The 19,433-nt window shown below is 48.1% G+C and overlaps 1 protein-coding gene across 3 annotated transcripts in view; it reads left to right on the top strand.

Annotated features, from left to right (window-relative positions):
• Nucleotides 1–19,433, top strand: part of LOC147442098 (ARM repeat superfamily protein) — a 109,987-nt gene that overhangs the window by 52,661 nt on the left and 37,893 nt on the right. For 2 of the 3 annotated variants that reach the window (XM_086528395.1, XM_086528396.1), the window contains 5 exons: nt 149–639; nt 718–897; nt 985–1,143; nt 1,235–1,309; nt 1,435–1,542. In XM_086528395.1, coding sequence (XP_086384521.1) covers nt 149–639; nt 718–897; nt 985–1,143; nt 1,235–1,309; nt 1,435–1,542 — 1,013 coding nt within the window. The remainder of the gene's footprint in view (nt 1–148; nt 640–717; nt 898–984; nt 1,144–1,234; nt 1,310–1,434; nt 1,543–19,433) is intronic. The other variant, XM_086528394.1, reaches the window with a different exon arrangement.

Below are 19,433 nucleotides of genomic sequence, written 5' to 3'. Positions count from 1 at the left end.
CTGAGAAATGGCACTTCTGTATCTTTCAAGGTTGTGCTTAAGCAGCCTGGCTTGCTTCGCAGCTTGGCAAGAGGCAGTTTTTTTTCTTTTTGCTGTGTATGGAAGGCTCTCTTGGAAAATGCAAAGTTACCATCTGAAATGTTTGCAGGTTCTGGAGACTCAAGAAATCTCTTTGTACTTACTGAAGAATTAGTGGCTCCTCTTCGATGCATGCCTCTTGATCTTCAAGGAGACAGATACAGAGATCAGTTTGCTGGGCAGTGGCAGCGGAGAGCAGCAGCGTCCATTGCTGTGCTGAATGAAGTGTTTTTTGGAGCTTCAGGTCTGTGGGTCCATGCTTCCCCTTTGCCATTTACAATGTTTCGCCATCAACATAAGACCAAAATATCTTCAAATATGGTTGAACATTTTGATGCTGTCGGCGGAGAAGACATTGGTGGTTCTTATAATCAGTCTCCTTGGGAAGATTTAGCTCTGGGTCTCTCTGGTGAAATGTTAGTGGATCGCATAGGCACTGTCCTCCATGAGTTTACTGGTGATGCTCTCTGGAAGCCGCCAACAGATGCAGCATTGCTCGTGAATGATGACTTTTTGCCAGCAAAGCTGCATGCTTTAAAGGATAATGCGTTTCTTCAGCAGGTAAGATCATGAGTGCATTTAACGTTTTGAAATGGACACATTATGACCTTTCATTGCTTCTGTTTGGGGTTGACTCAGGTTATTTTGGAAGGCATAGGTGTCCTAGCGGTGTCTATTGGCAAGCTTTTTGAAGAGCAAGGATTTTTGGGATCTGTGTTGTATCTCCTTCTTGAAAGACTTGGTTGTGCAGACCCCTCTGTCAGCAGCACTGCCGGCCTGATCGTGCATATAGTTTCCTCTGCCTGTGGCTACCCTTCGGTGAGCTCTTGTTAGAAGGCATTATCTGCCAATTTTAAGTTCTGTGCAGCACTGCTCTAGTGTGATACCTACAATTAACTTTTGCAGGTAAGGGCATTGATTGTGGCAAGCACTGACTATATTGTAGATTCCCTGTGCCGGCAGCTTCGACACATGGATTTCTTTCCAAATTCACCTAACATGCTTGTAGCTGTTCTGCGTTACACTGGCGCTGGTCAGGATCTTGTGCCTTTGTTGCAAGAACCGGTAACTTCTCACTAGGGGGTTAGCAAACTTTCTTAGAAGAATTTTTATTAGGACTCCATATTGTCAGTTGATATGCCAAAATCTTTTGCAGATGCGAAGCATATCCCTGGAGCTTGAGATTCCTGCTCGGCAAGTCCATTCTGAAAACACCTTGCCCATGTTGAGGGTAGGGCCTTATGTACTAGGTGCTCAGTCTTACATCACACACAAGTTCATGACACAAGAAAGCAATCTGTTAGTTACACACAGGTCCATCATGTAAGAATGGAATAAATTTTAAGTATGCTGCAGGGGTACTTCTGTGTGTCTCGAACGGGACTATGGGTAAAAGGGAAGAAAAGAGGAGGAAAGCAAACAGCATGGCTGTCACAATTTGAACAGCGTTTTGTTGAATATATTGTACAATCACTAACTTAGCATCCTCTTTCTGAAAGTCTTTCATTTTTAATCAATTATGCACATAAGTTGCTCCTTCAACCACCACTTTCTATGTAATCCTCCCCCAATGCTGGCCTTCTGCAGAAATGGACTTTTCTAGTCTGGTAAGCAAATCATTACAAATTCTTTGATGCACTCTGTTTAGGGCACGCTGGATATGACTCTATCAGAAATGAAAGTGTTCAATCACCTAAATGAAATGGAGGGATTGATCCTTTAAAAGAATAGATAGGTGGATCGAGGAAATGTTAAGAGGATCCGGCATCGGAAGTATGAGTAGAAAAGATGCGCTTACTGCTGCTGCTTCTTGTTGACACCCACCCCAATCACGGGAAGGTTCGAGATTTGGTGCAGGTCCCCGCTTAGCTGAAGTTGGCAAGCTTATGGATGTGCAGATTCTTGGCCGATGTTACTACCAGAGGGGCCAAATATGGTGGCGAGGTACTTCCGATGAGTCTCAGGGCTTAGGGAGCTTTGAGGGTGTATTTGAGAAGATGGCACCATGGTTTCAACCTTACAGTTGATGGGATGACCCTGCAATTGAATGGACTTTGGAAGAAGCAGACTTTTCAATTTTGGTATGTTTCCTTGGCTTACACCGTGAGTACCTCCCCTTAATGCCTCGGATGGGGGATCTTATTGGTAACCAATGACAGCTACGACAGTATACGGGCCACTAGATCTCGTGCGGGGGTGATGTGGAGCTGCCAAGTGATAGCTGACTTGACGGATCTCTGAGGGGAATGCCAGGACTCTCTGCAGCATCTCCAAATCATCCTCTACTGTGGCCGCTTTCCTTCGTACTAGTTTTGTAAAGGTGAAACAATAAAAAGATACCGGAAGGAGTGCCAATCTTTGGGGCCAATGAACACACACACACACACACACACACACACACACACACACACACACACATATGAAATGAAATGAAATGTTATATTAACGTCTTCAAAAGGCCATAGTGACCCATGAGACCAGAAAGTTAGAAGGTGGTGGATCTGATACAAAGTCAGAGTAACAAAATAACCTAACAACAGTACAAAACAAAGATATATATGATGGGATCCTAGATTGGTCGATGTGAGCTAAGCAAAAAACTAAGCAAAAATGGGCGGCTTGTTCGGGTAGCTGAATCACAAAAGATCTAGCATCGGTCCTTGGTGAATCTCATCAATTTCCTCCATGGTTAGTAGTCTGACCGGGCGTCGTGCATGCCTGGCCAGCGTGCTCCGAATCTTTTGACGTAGCCTCCGTTGATGCTCTGTAGTCCTTCGTAGTCGTGGGCGCCTGGATTTCCCCAGTTCAATCGCTCGGTCGATCAGTGTGCCTCTGGTGTGAGACGAGGGGGAGCTCTGCTGTGGGAGTGGCTCTTGCGGTTGTCCCGTGTCTGCTCTGAAGAAGTCTGTGATCTGTCTTTGAGACTGGCTAGCCTCGCCATTCATCAGGCTCTCTCTCTGTTTGCGCAGCTCGAGGAAGAACAAACCCAGGCATCTTTGATCTTCGTATCCCATTACTCTTGAGAGTGGTCCAAAACCCGCTTTGAACAAGCAATGGAAGCGGCCTCATATCTCGTAGTAGACGGGGCACCGGCATGTATAATGCAGCTCTGTCTCAGGTTCCATGTCACACAAGGGGCATGTGCTGGCCTCTGCTGGTACTCCGCTGTATCTCCCAGTTTCAATCCGCAGCTGGTGAGACGATGTGCCTAACTGGCCAATAGCACATCGTATCCCATGAGACAAATGGGTATCCATGTATTTGGGTCTCGTCACAAAACCATCTTCCGTAAGCTGGAGAAGGTGGTCTCTGTAGAAAGCCGTCTTCGTTCCCAATTCTTGTGATGGTTGTATCCATGTCCTCCTGGTGTCGAGCTGGGTCAGGTCTTGGCGGATGAGCTTGGTGATCTCCGACTGTGTAAGAATGAGAGATGGTGCATCCAATGAGTACTGGAATGGTGGCAGCCTGTCTATGCTGAACCCATGCGCCTGAAACCATGATGTCATCTTCCCATACCAGCATGTTGTATCTCCTTGTATGGTTAACTGTCAAGAGGACTCAAGTGCCATGCGAGCATATCTGTCTCTGGGGAGTTCGCATGTGCGGTTTATGAAGGAGACTGATCTGGTGAGCGGCTCCACCACTAGTGGGGGGGCCGCTAGCTCTGCTGGGATAATGGCCCGTGGTATTGATGCCTTGGCTCTAATGAGCTGCGAGATCATAGAGACGAGAGGTTTCTCCATGTTCCCCCATCCGTCTGTGCGACCCGGCCTCCCGTGGTGATCCAATGGAGGTCCCCATATCTCGGTTCCATAGAGCAGTGCTGAAGCCACCAAGGTGTCAAAGAGCCAGAGCTTCGTCCGGGGCTCCTGAAACTGAACCTGCGAACACATCCTCTTCAGTCTACCCAATGCTGCGTGGGCTCTAGTCAGTCTGGTCTCTGCTGCTCTTCTGAGTGAGAATGTAGGTCCGCTAAAAACCACTCCAAGGTAAGTGTAAGCGTTTGTGTACTCCACAGTCTCCTGGCCGTATGTGAATGTAGGTGCTGACCTCCTGATCCACTCTGGGGTGGTAATAAACACCATAACCTTGGTTTTACCAAGGTTGACAGACAGACCACTTTCGTGGGCAAACGTATGCAAAGCATCCAATTGACGTTGCATTCCCTCTGGGGATTCGGAGATCAACACAATATCATCAGCATATAACAAAGTGGAATCCATGTCCCTGCCAGCTCTGCACCTTTATCCCCATCGCTGTCAATGTAGTCAGAAACGTCATCCACATACATACCGAAAAGAGTAGGAGAGAGCGGGCAGCCCTGCTTCACCCCAATAGTGGAGTGAACCGGTGTAGAGAGTCCCTCCGGGGTGCGTACATGCCCTACTACTGATCTGTACAATGCCATGATCCCCCAAATGAGCTCTGTGGGTACTCCCATTTCCTGTAATCTGCGCATCAATCTAGCTCTGGGTACTGTGTCAAAAGCTTTGCGGAAGTCCTCAAAGCTACAATAGATCCGTCTCCCATGGGATCTACCTTCCTCGATGATGGCCCTGAGTGTCAAGATATGGTCAAGAGTAGAGAAACCTCTCCTGAACCCTGCCTGCCGAGTTGCACGCATTCCTTCCCTCTCTGCCCATCTACTCAGCTGTTGCTCAAGAATGGATGCATACAACCGTGCCAGTGTGTGCCCAATCATAATAGTGCGATAATTCCCAGGCTCCATGGGGTCTTTTGACTTGAAGATAGGTACGATTGTAGATAGGCTCCAAGTGTCCGGTAGGCCCTCTCACATGGCACGGTTAAACATAACTGCTAGAAGCTCTGCTAGTAGGTCTTTGGCATGCATGAAATGCTCAGCGACTAAGCCATCATGATCATATGCTCTCTCAGTCCTCATCCTGGCAATAGCTTTCTGCACCATCTCAGCGGTGAAAAAAGCACATGTGTCTATGGAGGAAATAGCAGGGGGGGCGGGGGGGGGGGGACTGCTCATGACAGAGCCGCCACACCTCACGCGTGTCCTGACTCAAGAATAGCGGATATAGATCCTGCTCTAGTCGAGCCAAAAAAGCCGTGTTCTTCTGCCGTACCAGGCGTCGGAAGTCAATCTGTGATTGTCTGTGAGTGACGTCCCCCAAAAGCACCTCCCTCTGAAGTATCTGGCGGCACTCTTCATCGTACCAGCTGTTCTGAGGCATGCTCCCTGATCGGCGGCTCTGCTCAGGCTGGGTGTGTGGGTATGCTTCTGCTGCTGCCTCATGTAATGTCTGTGTCAGTATAGTAGTTAGCTCCTACAGAGGTCGCCCCGGGTCCTCAGTTCATAGGCGTCTGTAGATCCCGTCCATGTATACAAAATCCGTCTCCCGTGTGAATGTGTAGCGACTAGGGGGCTGCTACCCGTGGCCTGTGTGCTACACTGAACTGGAAAGAGATGGTCATCGACACCAGAGCATGATCTACTGCTACCCCGACCAGTCTGGGCCCAACTGTGAGATCCTTGATACTTGAGATGAGATTCGGCTGTGCCATGACATAGTCCACTGTGCTGGCTCCATGCCTGTGTGGGAAGCATGTAAAACCTCCCACAGCAGGAAATCTCTGTAGGCCGTTCAAGATGGCCAATCCATGTGGAGTGCCCATGTCTATCAGGTGTCGCCCATACTCAGTATATTCTATATCGTGTGATAGTCTGGACAGGCCCGTCTCCACAACATCCAGCTCTCTTAGAATCTCCTGTGAAGTATCATAAAACACTGCCTGGTGATGGGCAGTCCTAGCATTGAAGTCCCCTAGGGTGATAATCTCACCATCCCTAGAGAACTCCCTTATGTCATCATCCAAAATAGAGAAAGGGGACTGTCCTCTAGGTGATGCATAAACTGATGTACTCGGGGGAAAGTAGCAAATAGCTAGGTAGAGATATCTGCCTGTCTTTGCTTTCAATCTCACCCACATGTACCTAGCCTGCTCATCCCTGCGGGCTATATGTATCAGTGGCTGCCGATCCTCTCTAAATAACACTGCCACTCCCCCCGAGCCCCGCCCTCTGTGCTCTGAGCGTGTCTCCTGTCTGTAAGCTGTCTCCCACCTGTATCCACTGATGTGAGGCATGGATTTCCGAGGGGCCTGGTGTGTCTCAGAGTAAAAGATGATGTCTCGTCCAGTAAGGCTATCCTCAAAAGCACCTACATCAAGACGCATAGATCCATTACAGTTGCAGGTAGCCACTTAGAGAGAGAGAGAGAGAGAGAGAGAGAGAGAGAGAGAGAGAGAGAGAGAGAGAGAGAGAGAGAGAGAGAGAGAGAGAGAGAGAGAGATAGATATGAAATGAAATGCTATATTAACGTCTTCAAAAGGCCAAAGTGACCTATGAGACCAAAAAGTTACAATGTGGTGGATGTGATACAAAGTCAGAGTAACAAAATGACAAAACAAATATACTATGGAATCCTGGACTGCTAGGTGTGAACGGGGCAGAGCAGCTAGCTGGGGTAGCTAAATCACAAGAGATCCAGCATCGGTCGTTGGCGGATCGCATCAATCTCCTCCATGGTCAGTAGTCTGACCGGGCGTCGTGCATGTCGGGCCAAAGTGATCCGAATCCTCTGATGCAGCCTCCGTCGGTGCTGTGTAGTCCTCCGCAGTCGTGGGCGTCTGGATCTCTCGAGCTCGGTCGCCCGGTCGATCAGTGTGCCTCTGGTGTGAGGCGACGACCTCTGTTGTGGTAGTAGCTCCTCCGGGTGTCCAGTGTCTGCTCTAAAGAAGTCTGTGATGTGTCTCTGAGACTGGCTAGCCTCTCCTCTCATCAGGCTCTCTCTGTGTCGGCGCAGCTCGAGTAGAAACAAACCCAAGCATCTCTGATCCTCGGACTGCATGACTCTGGAGAGTGGTCCAAAGCATGACGTTGCATCCCCTCTGGAGAGTCGGAGATCAACAGAATATCATCAGCATAGAGCAATAGTGGAATCCATGTCCCTGCCAGTTGTGCACCTCTATCACCATCTCTCTCAATGTAGTCAGCAACCTCATCCTCATACATACCAAATAGAGTAGGAGAGAGCGGGCAGCCCTGCTTCACACCAATAGTGGAGTGAACCGGTGCGGACAGACCCTCTGAGGTGCGTACATGCCCCACTACTGACCTGTACAAAGCCATGATCCCCCAGATGAGCTCTGTGGGTACTCCCATCTCCTGTAATCTGCGCATCAATCTAGCTCTGCGTATTGTGTCAAATGCTTTGCGGAAGTCCACAAAGCTACAATAGATCCGTCTCCCATGTGATCTGCCCTCCTCAATGATGGCTCTAAGTGTCAAGATATGGTCAAGAGTAGAAAAGCCTCTCCTGAAACCTGCCTGCCCAGCTGCACGTATCCCTGCCCTCTCTGCCCATCTACTCAGCTGTTGCTCAAGAATGGATGCGTACAACCGTGCCAATGTGTGTCCAATCATGATAGTGCGATAATTCCCAGGCTCCATAGGGTCTCCTGACTTGAAGATGGGTACAATCGTAGAAAGGCTCCAAGTATCAGGTAGGCCCTCACACATGGCACGGTTAAACATAACTGCTAGAAGCTCTGCTAGTAGATTTCTGGCATGCATGAAATGCTCAGCCACTAAGCCATCATGATCATATGCTCTCCCAGTCCTCATCCTGTCAATGGCCTTCCTCACCATCTCAGCGGTGAAAAAAGCACATGTGCGTGGGCATGGATCGGGGGGTGGGAAGGGGCGGCTGTCCAAAAACTGTGTATAGAGATGATGCGTACTGGCCCGAAGTCTCTGTAGAGGTAATGGCAAGGGGGGGGACTGCTCATGAAAGAGACGCTACGCCTCATGCGAGTCTGACTCAAGAATAGCTGGTAAAGATCTTGCTCTAGTCGAGCCAAAAATGCCCTTTTCTTCCGCCGCACTAGGCGTCGGAAGTCAATCTGTGACTGCCTGTGAGTGATGTCTCCCAAAAGCACCTCTGAAGTCTAGCTCTAGTCTCGCGGCATTCCGCATCATACCCGCTGTTCTGGGGCATGCTCCCAGAACGGCGTCTCTGCTCAGGCTGAGTGTGTGGGTATGCCTCTGCTGTAAGCACCTCCAAAGGTCTGCCTGGCTCCTCAGTGCACAAGCGTCTGTAAATCCCATCTATGTATACAGAGTCCGTCTCCCGCGTGAAGGTGTAGCAAGTAGGGGCAGCTGCCCGTGGACTGTGTGCTACACTGAACTGGAAAGAGATGGTCAACGACACAAGAGCATGATCCACTGCCACCCCAACAGGTCTGGGCCCAACAGTGAGATCCTGGATACTAGAGATGAGGCTCGGCTGTGCCATGACATAATCCACTGTGCTGGCTCCATGTCTGTGTGGAAAGCATGTGAAACCTCCCGCAGCGGGAAATCTCTGTAGGCCATTCAAGATGATGGCCAATCCATGTGCAGTCCCCATGTCTATCAAGTGCCGTCCATACTCAGTATATTCCCCATCCTGCGATAGTCTAGATAGGCCTGTCTCCACAACATCCAACTCTCTCAGCATCTCCTCTGAGGTATCATAAAACACTGTCTGATGATGGGCAGTCCTAGCATTGAAGTCCCCTAGAATGATAATGTCATTATCTCTAGAGAACTCCCATATGTCATCATCCAAATTAAAAAAGGGGGACTGTCCTTTAGGTGGTGCATATACTGATGTACTCGGGGGAAAGTAGCAAATAGCAATGTAAAGATATCTGCCTGTCTCTGCTCTCAATCTCACCCACATGTACCTAGCTTGCTCATCCCTGCGAGCTATATGTATCAATGGCTGCAACTCCTCCCTGAATAACACTGCCACCCCTCGCGAGCCCCGCCCTCTGTGCTCTGATCGTGTCTCCTGTCTACAGGCTGTCTCCCATCTGTATCCACTAACGTGAGGCATAGACTGCCCAGGGGCCTGATGTGTCTCAGAGTAGAAGATGATGTCTCTCCCGGAAAAACTCTCCTCAAAAGCACCTACATCAAGACGCATAGATCCATTACAATTCCAGGTAGCAACTTTGAGTGCAGTCCCGTAGGCCTCACACTGTCATGTGGAGCGTCGCTCCAATATCACCACTCTTCCATCTTGGTAAAAGGCAATCTTGCCTTTTCCCTTGCCGCTCTAATCTCTGGCATTACCTCCTGCATATGAGCGATCTGTGAGATGGTAAGGTCATCTCCGAGAAAGATACCTGTTTTCTTAAGAGTTGGTCTTTTCTTCCAAAAGTCTTTCTTTGCTTCCATGGAGGGAAAACGAAGCATGAGTGCCCTTTCTTTCGAGGTTTCGCCATTGCTCCCATTTTTCTTCTTGTTGCCCACTCTCCAGGCTCTCGAGTGCATCGGCTCATGAAGCCCCATCAAAGCCATGAGTTCTTTTACCTCTTCGTCTACATTATCTTTGTCTTTAAGACCGCAAATTCTCACATGTAGAGAGCACACACGTCGTCTTTGCTCCTCTTCTAGGGTCAAGTTGATAATGGTGGGTGTCGACGTTATTTCCTGGCTTTTCCCTTTCTTGGCCACTTCAATCCATTTCTGGGCTTCATCTGCCTTCTGCTGAGTCTTTGTAATAACGTCCAGCCAGGAAGTCGTCATCTCTTTATGCTGCTCTTCCCCTTCTTTGATGGCTCGCACTTGCTCTTTGATTGAGTTTAGCTCTTCTATTACTGAGGGTTGCAGTTCTCCCTCCTCAAGTGTGTTTCGTGATTGTGCCTCTGCGAGCGCCTTCTTGAGTGACACAATCTCTTCGTCTTGGGCAAACACACGATCTTCGAGTATTTTTATTTTGCCTAGCAGGTTGCGGTTGATCTTGTTAGTTTCTATCATTTCTTCTTTACATTTTTGAACTGCATCTTCTAAAGCATCTGGTTTATCATTCTTTTTCCTCGTGATTGGTCCCCGCCAAAAACGAGGGGATTGCGACGGTAAAAAGGGGACCACACTATACGCACAAGCACTTCCGCACTATGCATACATGCTTACCCACATTAAGCATACATTCGCACTCTTTGCACTTTCAAATCGTCAATTTCTGAATTTTCTGAGTTTTCTGCTGAACCTGCAATTTCCTGCTAAACCTGCAATTTCTGAATTTCCTGCATGCTGAAAAATTCTGAAATCACACACCCCTGCAGATACAATCTTCTGTAATAGATGCAGTCGAATGCTCGTGTTTGCTCTATGCTGCCACTGTTTTGAAAGCTCACCACAGCAGGTGAGTGCTGATGAGATTGATGAGGGGGGGGCCTGCGTGAGTCTGCAGACCCGCGCAAAGGGGGGCTGGTGGAGCCTGCGTGAGTAGGCAGGGGTCAGACCAGGCGCGACCAGGTGAGGGCAGACCTGCGCGACCTGTTAAGGGCCAAGCCTGTGCGCGACCTGATAGGGGGAGGCTTGCGCGACCCAGGCAATGGGCAGACCTGCGCGCGACCTGACAGGGGCAGACCCACGCCACCTGAGAGACAGAGAGAGCTGAGAGCTCAGCAGCCCGCCATTGTCCTCCTGCAGACCTGCTCGTGCTAGAGAGAGAGAAATGAAATGAAAATGAAACGAAATGTTATATTAACGTCTTCAAAAGGCCAAAGTGACCTATGAGACCAGAAAGTTACAATGTGGTGGATCTGATACAAAGTCAGAGTCAGAGTAACAAGATGACAACAATGACAAAAATGAAATGACAAATGTCACAATAAAATACTATGGAATCCTAAACTACTAGGTGTGAACAGCAGCTAGCTGGGATAGCTAGATCAAAAGAGATCCAACATCGGTCGCTGGCGGATCTCATCAATCTCCTCCATGGTCAGTAGTCTGACCGGGCGTCGTGCCTGTCGAGCCAAAGTGATCCGAATCCTCTGATGCAGCCTCCGTCGATGCTGTGTAGTCCTCCGCAGTCGTGGGCGTCTGGATCTTCCAAGCTCATTCGCTCGGTCGATCAGTGTGCCTTTGGTGTGAGACGACGAGCTCTGTTGTGGTAGTAACTCCTCCGGGTGTCCAGTGGCAGAGAGAGAAATGAAATGTTATATTAACGTCTTCAAAAGGCCATGGTGACCTATGAGACCATGGATCTGATACAACGTCAGAGTAACAAAATAACCTAATCAACAGTACAAAACATCTCGTAGTAGACGGGGCAGCGGCATGTATAATGTAGCTCTGTCTCAGGTTCCATGTCACACAAGGGGCATGTCCTGGCCTCTGCTGGTACTCCGCTGTATCTCCCGGTTTCAATCCGTAGCTGGTGAGATGATGTGCGTAACTGGCCAATAGCACACCGTATCCCATGAGACAGGTGGGTATCCATGTATCTGGGTCTCATCACGAAACCATCTTCCGTGAGTTGGAGAAGGTGGTCTCTCTAGAGAGAGAGAGAGAGAGAGAGAGAGAGAGAGAGAGAGAGAGAGAGAGAGAGAGAGAGAGAGAGAGAGAGAGAGGTGTGATTAACGTCTTCAAAAGGCCAAAATGACCTATGAGACCAACAAGTTACAATTGGTGAATTTGATACCATGTCTGAGTACGGAATTACAAAGTTACCAAGTTACAAGGAACTAACACTAAAACACTAGGGGAAGGGGGGGGGGGGGGGGGGGGGGGGGGGGGGGGGGGTTTTGTGGGTTCAGATGAAATCTCTCATCGGTCGCTGTCGGATCTCATCGACCTCCTCCATGGTCAGAACTCTGGTTGGGTGTCTTGCATGTCGAGCTAGAGTGATCTGTATCTTCTGTTGCCGCCTTCGGCGGTAGTGGGAGACCTCCCGAGGTCGTGGTCGTCTCGATCTGCCAAGTTCAGTGGCTCTGTCAAGCAGTGTACCTCTAGTATGAGTAGGCTCTAAGATCTGCTGTAATGACTGCTCCGTTGGCTCTCCTCTGTCTAGTGTAAAGAACTCTGTGATTCGTCTCTAAGATTGTCTTTTCCCTGATGTCCTCAGCAAGCTCTCCCTAAGTCTGCGCAGCTCTAGCAGGAACAATCCGAGACACTTATGATCCTTGTATCTCATGACTCTAGAAAAAGGTCCGAACCCTTCTCTGAACAGGCAGTGGAAGCGGCCGCGTATCTCATAGTATGCCGGGCAGTGACATGTGTAGTGCAGCTCTGTCTCTGGCTCTAAGTTACATAGGTGACATATCCTGGCTCCTGCCGGCACCCCTCGAAATCGGCCAGTCTCGATCTGGAGCTGATGTGAGATGTGCGTATCTGTCCAATAGCGCATCTTATCCCATGAGATAAGTGTATCCATATATGCTGGCCTAGTCACAAAGCCGTCCTCCGTGAGTTGGAGAAGATGCTCTCTGTAGAAGGCCATCTTTGTGCCCAACTCCTGTGTCGGCTGTATCCATGTGCTCCTGGTATTTAGCTGAATCAGATCATGGCGTATGAGCTTGGTGATCTCTGTCCGTGTGAGAGACAAGGAGGGTGCATCTAAGGAGTATTGAAGCGGAGGTAATCTATCCATGTTGGGACCATGCGACTGAAACCATGATGTCATCTGTCCATACCAACATGCTGTATTGCCTCGTAGAGCTAGTTGTCGAGATGACTACAGGGCAAGCCGAGCGTATCTGTCTCTGGGGAGATCCCATAGACCATGCATAAAGGAAACTGCTCTCGTCAGTGCCTCCACCATGAAGGGGGGGGCGGCTAGCTCGGCTCGGATAATCTCATGTGGTACTGAGGCCTTAGCTCGAATCATCCGAGCGATCATAGAGACCAAAGGCCTCTCCATACATCTCCATCCATCTGTCTTGCCAGATCTGCCATGGTGGTCTACTGAGGGTCCCCATACCTGAACTCCATAGAGCATAGCTGGAGTCACTAGAGTGTCAAAAAGCCAAAGCTTTGTTCGCGGTTCTTGAAACTGAACCTGCGAACACATCCTCTCCAGTCCTCCCAAAGCTGCATATGCTCTCGTCAGTCTAGTCTCTGATGCTCTCCTTAGTGAAAACACCGATCCACTGAATACTTCTCCAAGATAGGTATATGCATCTGTGTACTCCACAGTCTCCTGGCCATACATAAATGTGGGTGCCGACCTCCTGACCTAATGTGGTGTGGTGTTGAACACCATAACATTGGTTTTCCCCAAATTGATCGACAATCCACTATCACGAGCAAATGTATGTAGAGCATCCAAATGACGCTGCATCCCCTGTGGGGAGTCTGAAATCAGCACAATATCATCAGCATATAGTAATAGCGGAATCCATGTCCTTGCTAGCTGAGCCCTCCTGTTCCCCTGCCGCTCTACATAGTCTGAAAACTCATCCACATACATCCCAAAAAGAGTCGGGGATAGGGGGCATCCCTGCTTTACTCCAATAGTGGAGTGGACGATGTCAGACATTCCCTCAGTGGTGCGTACCCGCCCCATCACTGTCCTGTATAGAGCGAGAATACCCCATATCAGCTCTGTAAGCACACCCATGTCCTGTAGTCTGTGTATAAGTCTGGCTCTCAGCACTGTGTCAAAAGCTTTGTGGAAATCCACAAAGCTACAATAGATTCTCTTGCCATGGTGTCTACCCTTCTCAATAATAGCTCTGAGTGTCAGAATCTGGTCAAGAGTGGAGAAACCTCTCCTGAACCCTGCTTGCCCTGGTGCTCTTATTCCCGTTCGCTCTGCTCATCTACTTAGCTCTTGCTCAAGAACGGATGCATACAACCTAGCTAATGTGTGGCCAACATGATGGTGCGATAATTCGCGGGAATCATAGGATCTCCTGACTTGAAAATAGGCACAATCGTAGACATACTCCAAGTCTCCGGGAAGCCTTCATACATGGCTCGATTAAACATCATAGCCAGGAGCTAGAGAGAGAGAGAGAGAGAGAGAGAGAGAGAGAGAGAGAGAGAGAGAGAGAGAGAGAGAGAGAGAGAGAGAGAGAGAGAGAGAGAGAGAGAGATGAAATGTTATATTAACGTCTTCAAAAAAGGCCAAAGTGACCTATGAGACCAGAAAGTTACAATGTGGTGGATTTGATACAAAGTCAGAGTAACAAGATGACAAAATGACAAAATAAAATACTATGGAATCATGAACTGCTAGGTGTGAACTAAGCGGCTAAACACCTAGCTGGGATAGCTAGATCACAGGAGATCCAGCATCGGTTTCTGGCGGATCTCATCAATCTCCTTCATGGTCAGTAGTCTGACCGGGCGTCGTGCATGTCAAGCCAAAGTGATCCGAATCCTCTGATGTAGCCTCCGTCGATGCTGTGTAGTCCTTCGCAGTCGTGGCCGTCTGGATCTCCCCAGCTCAGTTGCTCGGTCCATCAGTGTGCCTCTTGTGTGAGGCAACGAGCTCTGCTGTGGTAGTAACTCCTCCGGGTGTCCAGTGGCAGCTCTAAAGAAGTGTGTGATCTGTCTCTGAGACTGGCTAGCCTCTCCTCTCATCAGGCTCTCTCTGTGTCTGCACAGCTTGAGCAAAAACAAACCCAGGCATCTCTGATCCTCGTACCGCATGACTCTAGAGAATGGTCCAAAGCCCTCTCTGAACAAGCAATGGAAGCAGCCTCATATCTCGTAGTAGACGGGGCAGTGGCATGTGTAGTGCAATTCTGTCTCAGGCTCGATGTCACACAGGGGGCATGTCCTGGCCTCTGTTGGTACTCCGCTGTATCTCCCAGTCTCGATCCGCAGCTGGTGTGAGGATGTGCCTATATGGCCAATAGCACATCGTATCCCATGAGACAAGCGGGTGTCCATGTATCTGGGCCTCGTTACAAAACCATTCTCCGTAAGCTGGAGGAGATGCTCTCTGTAGAAAGCCATCTTCGTGCCCAGCACTTGTGCTGGCTGTATCCATGTCCTCTTGGTGTCTAGCTGAGGCAAGTCCTGCCGAATGAGCTTGGTGATCTCGGACTGTGTAAGAGTCAGAGAGGGCGCATCCAGTACTCGAGTACTGAAAGGGAGGCAATCTGTTTATGCTGAACCCATGCGCCTGAAACCATGATGTCATCTCCCCATACCAGCATGCTGTATCTCCCTGCATGGCTAACTGTATATATATATATATATATATATATATATATATATATATATATATATATATATATATATATATATAGAGAGAGAGAGAGAGAGAGAGAGAGAGAGAGAGAGAGAGAGAGAGAGAGAGAGAGAGAGAGAGAGAGAGAGAGAGAGAGAAATGAAATGTTATATTAACGTCTTCCAAAGGCCAGAATGATCTATGAGACCAAACTGATACAAAAGTGGTGGATCTGTTACAATGTCTGGGTACCTTAGTACTAAAGTACTAAGTGTGAAAATAAATGTGAAAAACAAAATACAAATTATTAAATTAACTTCTTAGGAGCATTCTGGGTGTCTGGCTATAATGCTTCTAATCCTTTGTTGTAGTCTCCTCCGGTGAAGTGTGCTTCTGCATCTCGGTCGTGGTTGTCTCAATTTCCTAAGCTCAATCGCCCTGTCAATGAGGGTGCCTTTGGTATGAATGTGGGTACTCCTTTGTGCTGGCTGCTGGCCTCTTGCTTCTCCTTCCACTCCTGCTTCTCTCGATCCGAAGAAATCTGTGATCTGCCTCTGAGGCTGTAGTGCTCTTTGTCTTCTCATTAGATTATCCCTGTGCCGATGTAGTTCCAGTAGGTACAGGCCTAAGCATCTTTGATCTTGGTATTGCATGAATCTATCTAGAGGTCCAAAGACTTCTTTAAATAGGCAATGGGAACGCCCGCGTATCTCATAGTATACGGTGCAATGGCATATGTAGTGTAATTCTGTCTTCGGCTCCATTCCGCATATTTTGCAAATTCTGCTCTCAGGTGGGATTCCCCTAAATGTGCCAAATTCAATTTCCAGCTAATGTGAGGATGTACGAATCTGACCAATAGCACATCTCAAACCATGAGACAGGTGGGTATCCATGTAGCTCGGGCGAGTCACAAATCCATCTTCAGATAGCTGTAGGAAGTTTTCTTTGTAGTCGGCCATCTTCGTGCCCAATTCTTGTGTACGGTCTACCCATGTCCTCTTAGTATCCAATTGTATAAGATCCTGACGGATGATTTTATTAATCTTTGTTCGTGTAATTGCCAGTGATGGAGCCGCAAGAGAGTATTGGAAGGGGGGTAATCGTTCCATACTGAACCCGTGTCTCTGAAACCATGAGGGCAGTTGCGCATACTAGCATGATGTATCCCCTTTCATTGCTAATTGTCGAGAAGATTCGAGGGCCAGTCTAGTATATCGGCATTTATTTGTATCCCACAAACCATGTATAAAGGACAGTGATATGGTAAGAGCTTCAATTTCTATCGGAGGGGCAGCTATTTCCTCTCGGGTAATCGCGGGTACGGAGGCCTTGGCTCTAATCATTCGGGAAATCATAGATACCAAAGGTCTCTCCATTGACTTCCAATTATCCTGATCCACAGATGGTCCCCAAATCTGGACCCCATAAAGCATAGCCGAAGCCACCACAGTATCAAAGAGCCAAAGTTTTGTTCGTGGTTCCTGAAACTGCACTTGTGAACACATCCTCTCCAACCCTCCCAAGGCCGCAGAGGCTCTGGACAATCTAGCATCCGCTGCTTTCTTAAGAGTAAACTTCGGTCCTGCAAATACCACACCCAGGTATGTGTATGCATTTGTGTACTCTATTGTATCCTGGCCATATGCAAATGTAGGTGCCGATCTCCTAACCCACTGCGGTGTGGTGTTAAAACACCATAACTTTGGTTTTACCCAAGTTTACCGACAGTCCGCTGTCCTCCGCGAATTTATGTAATGCATCTAGCTGCCTCTGTATTCCATCTAGTGATTCTGCTATCAATACAATATCATCTGCATACAACAACAAAGGGCTCCATGACCTTGTAAGTTGAGCACCTCTGTCACCTTCTCTATCAATGTAATCTGATACCTCATCTATGTACATACCAAATAAAGTAGGGGATAGTGGGCATCCCTGCTTTACTCCAACGGTGGAATGAACAATGTCGGAATCCCCTTCTGGAGTACGTACATAACCAGTTACTGACCCGTATAAGGCCATGATTCCCCAAATAATCTCTTTTGGGACCCCTAACTCTTGCATCGTGCGCATCAATCTGGCCCTTGGTACTGTATCAAAAGCTTTCCGAAAATCCACAAAGCAACAATACATCCTTCTCCCGCTTGCTCTTCCTTCCTCAATAATGGCTCTGAGCGTAAGAATATGATCTAAAGTGGAATAACCCCTCCTGAATCCAGCTTGTCCTGTTGCCCTTATGCCCTCATTCTCTGGCCATCTACTCAATTTTTGTTCAAGAATGGATGCGTACAGTCGGGTCAATGTGTGACCTATCATAATGGTACGGTAGTCCCCGGCTATCATAGGATCCCCCGACTTGAAAATAGGTACGATAGTAGATAATTTCCAAGATTCAGGTAACCCGATTAAACAGACGAGCAAGGACTTCTGAAACTAGATCCCTGGCATGGATCAGATGTTCTGCTATAAACCTTGATGATCATATGCTCTTCTTGTCTTCATCTTTTCAATGGATTTTTTCACCATTTCCGTAGTAAAGAAAGTACTAGTAGAAGGGCATGGCTCTAGCGGATCTGGTAATGGAGGCTGTGCAGATACCATCTATAATGATGTTACATATTGACCCCAAATCTCAGGAGAAGTAATCGTCGGAGGGGGTGAGTGCTCGTGAAATAAACGCTAGGCCTCATGTGAGTCCCGACTCAAGAAGAGCTGATATAAATCCTTCTCCAGTTTGGCTAAAAATGCGCTTTTCTTGCGACGTATTATACGCCGAAGAGCAATCTGAGACTGCTTATATGTGATGATCTCAAGTGCAAGCTCTTTCTGGACCTGGGTTCTCGTCTCTCTGCATTCCTCGTTATACCGATTGTTTTGAGGCATGTTCCCAGATCCTCTCTTCTGATCAGGTTGAGTATGTGGGTATGCCTCTTGTGCTGCTCCATGTAGTATCTTTGTTAACTGAGAAGTAATCTCCTCTACAGTATATACTGGCTCGGCTGCCCACATCGTATCATAGATCTTTTCCACATAGACTGAATCAGTCTCTGGCGTGAAAGTATATCTTGTGTGTGTCTTCTTCCTTTGTACTTGAGAGGCATTGTATTGGAAGGAGATTGATAAGGTCAAGAGAGCATGATCCACTGCAATCCCAACCGGTCTGGGTCCCACCTTAAAGTCCTCGATACTAGAAATAAAGCTTGGTGAAGTCATGACATAATCCACTGTACTGGCCCCATGCCTGTGCGGGAAGCATGTGAATCCCCCAGATAAAGGGAAATTCTCTAGACCATTAAGTATGGCCAAACCATGTATAGTTGCCATCTCCATGAGATGTGTACCATATTCAGTGTGTTCTTTATTCTGTGAGGTTCTAGTAAGCCCCCCTCTGTGATAAATCCACTTCTCTGAGCATTTCCTCAGAAGTATCATAGAATATTGCTTGAGAGTTGGCCGTTCTGGCATTAAAGTCTCCTAAGAGAACGATGTCTCCATCTCTAGAGAACTCCCATATGTCATTATTCAATATGGAGAAAGGGTATTGTCCTTTAGGTGAGGAGTAGACTGATGTACTTGGGGGGAAGTAGCATATAGCGATATATAGAAATCTACCTGTCTCGGCTCTCATTCTCACCCACATATACCTTGCTTGCTCATCTTTCTTGATAATCTGTAGTAGTGGTTTCAGCTCCTCTTTAAATAAGACTGCTGCTACTCTTGAATCCCGGCTGCCCCGTAGAGATCTCTTGTCTGGTCGACCAGCTGTTTCCCGTAAATAACCCTTCACATGTGGCATGAGCTGTCCCGGTATCTGGTGTGTCTCTGAGTAGAAAACTATGTCTCTGTCCCTAAAGCTGTCCTCAAAGGCACCTACATCTAGCCTATATGATCCATTACAATTCCACGCCGCTATCCGGAGCGTCGCCCCATAGGTCTCGCACCGTCATGATGAGCGCTTTTCCAGAACCACTACTTTCCCTCCTCTATAAAAGGCGATTTTCCCCTTTTCTCTTGCTGCCTTGATCTCTGGCATCAACTCTTGCATGTGTGCCACTTGTGCCAATGTAAGGTCATCTCACAGGAAAATACCGGTTTTCTTAAGAGTTGGCCTTTTCTTTAGAAATTCTGTCCTTATTTCTATATTCGGGAAGAGGAGAATAAGTGCCCTATCCTTTACGTTTCCCTTCTCATCGATTCCTTTCTTGCCCACTCTCCATGCACTTGTGTGAGTAGGCCCTGTGATGCCCATGCGTTGTAGCAGTTCCTTCACTTCTTCATCTACGTTCTATTTTGTCCTTGACTCCTGTGACCCGCACATGCAGAGCCCGATTCCTCCTTTTCTGCTCTTCCTCAATGGTC

The sequence above is a fragment of the Adiantum capillus-veneris genome, chromosome 14, assembly GCF_014529385.1.
Source record: "Adiantum capillus-veneris isolate H3 chromosome 14, ASM1452938v2, whole genome shotgun sequence".
Lineage (NCBI taxonomy): Eukaryota > Viridiplantae > Streptophyta > Polypodiopsida > Polypodiales > Pteridaceae > Adiantum > Adiantum capillus-veneris.
This window is presented reverse-complemented; position numbering and strand designations above follow the sequence as displayed.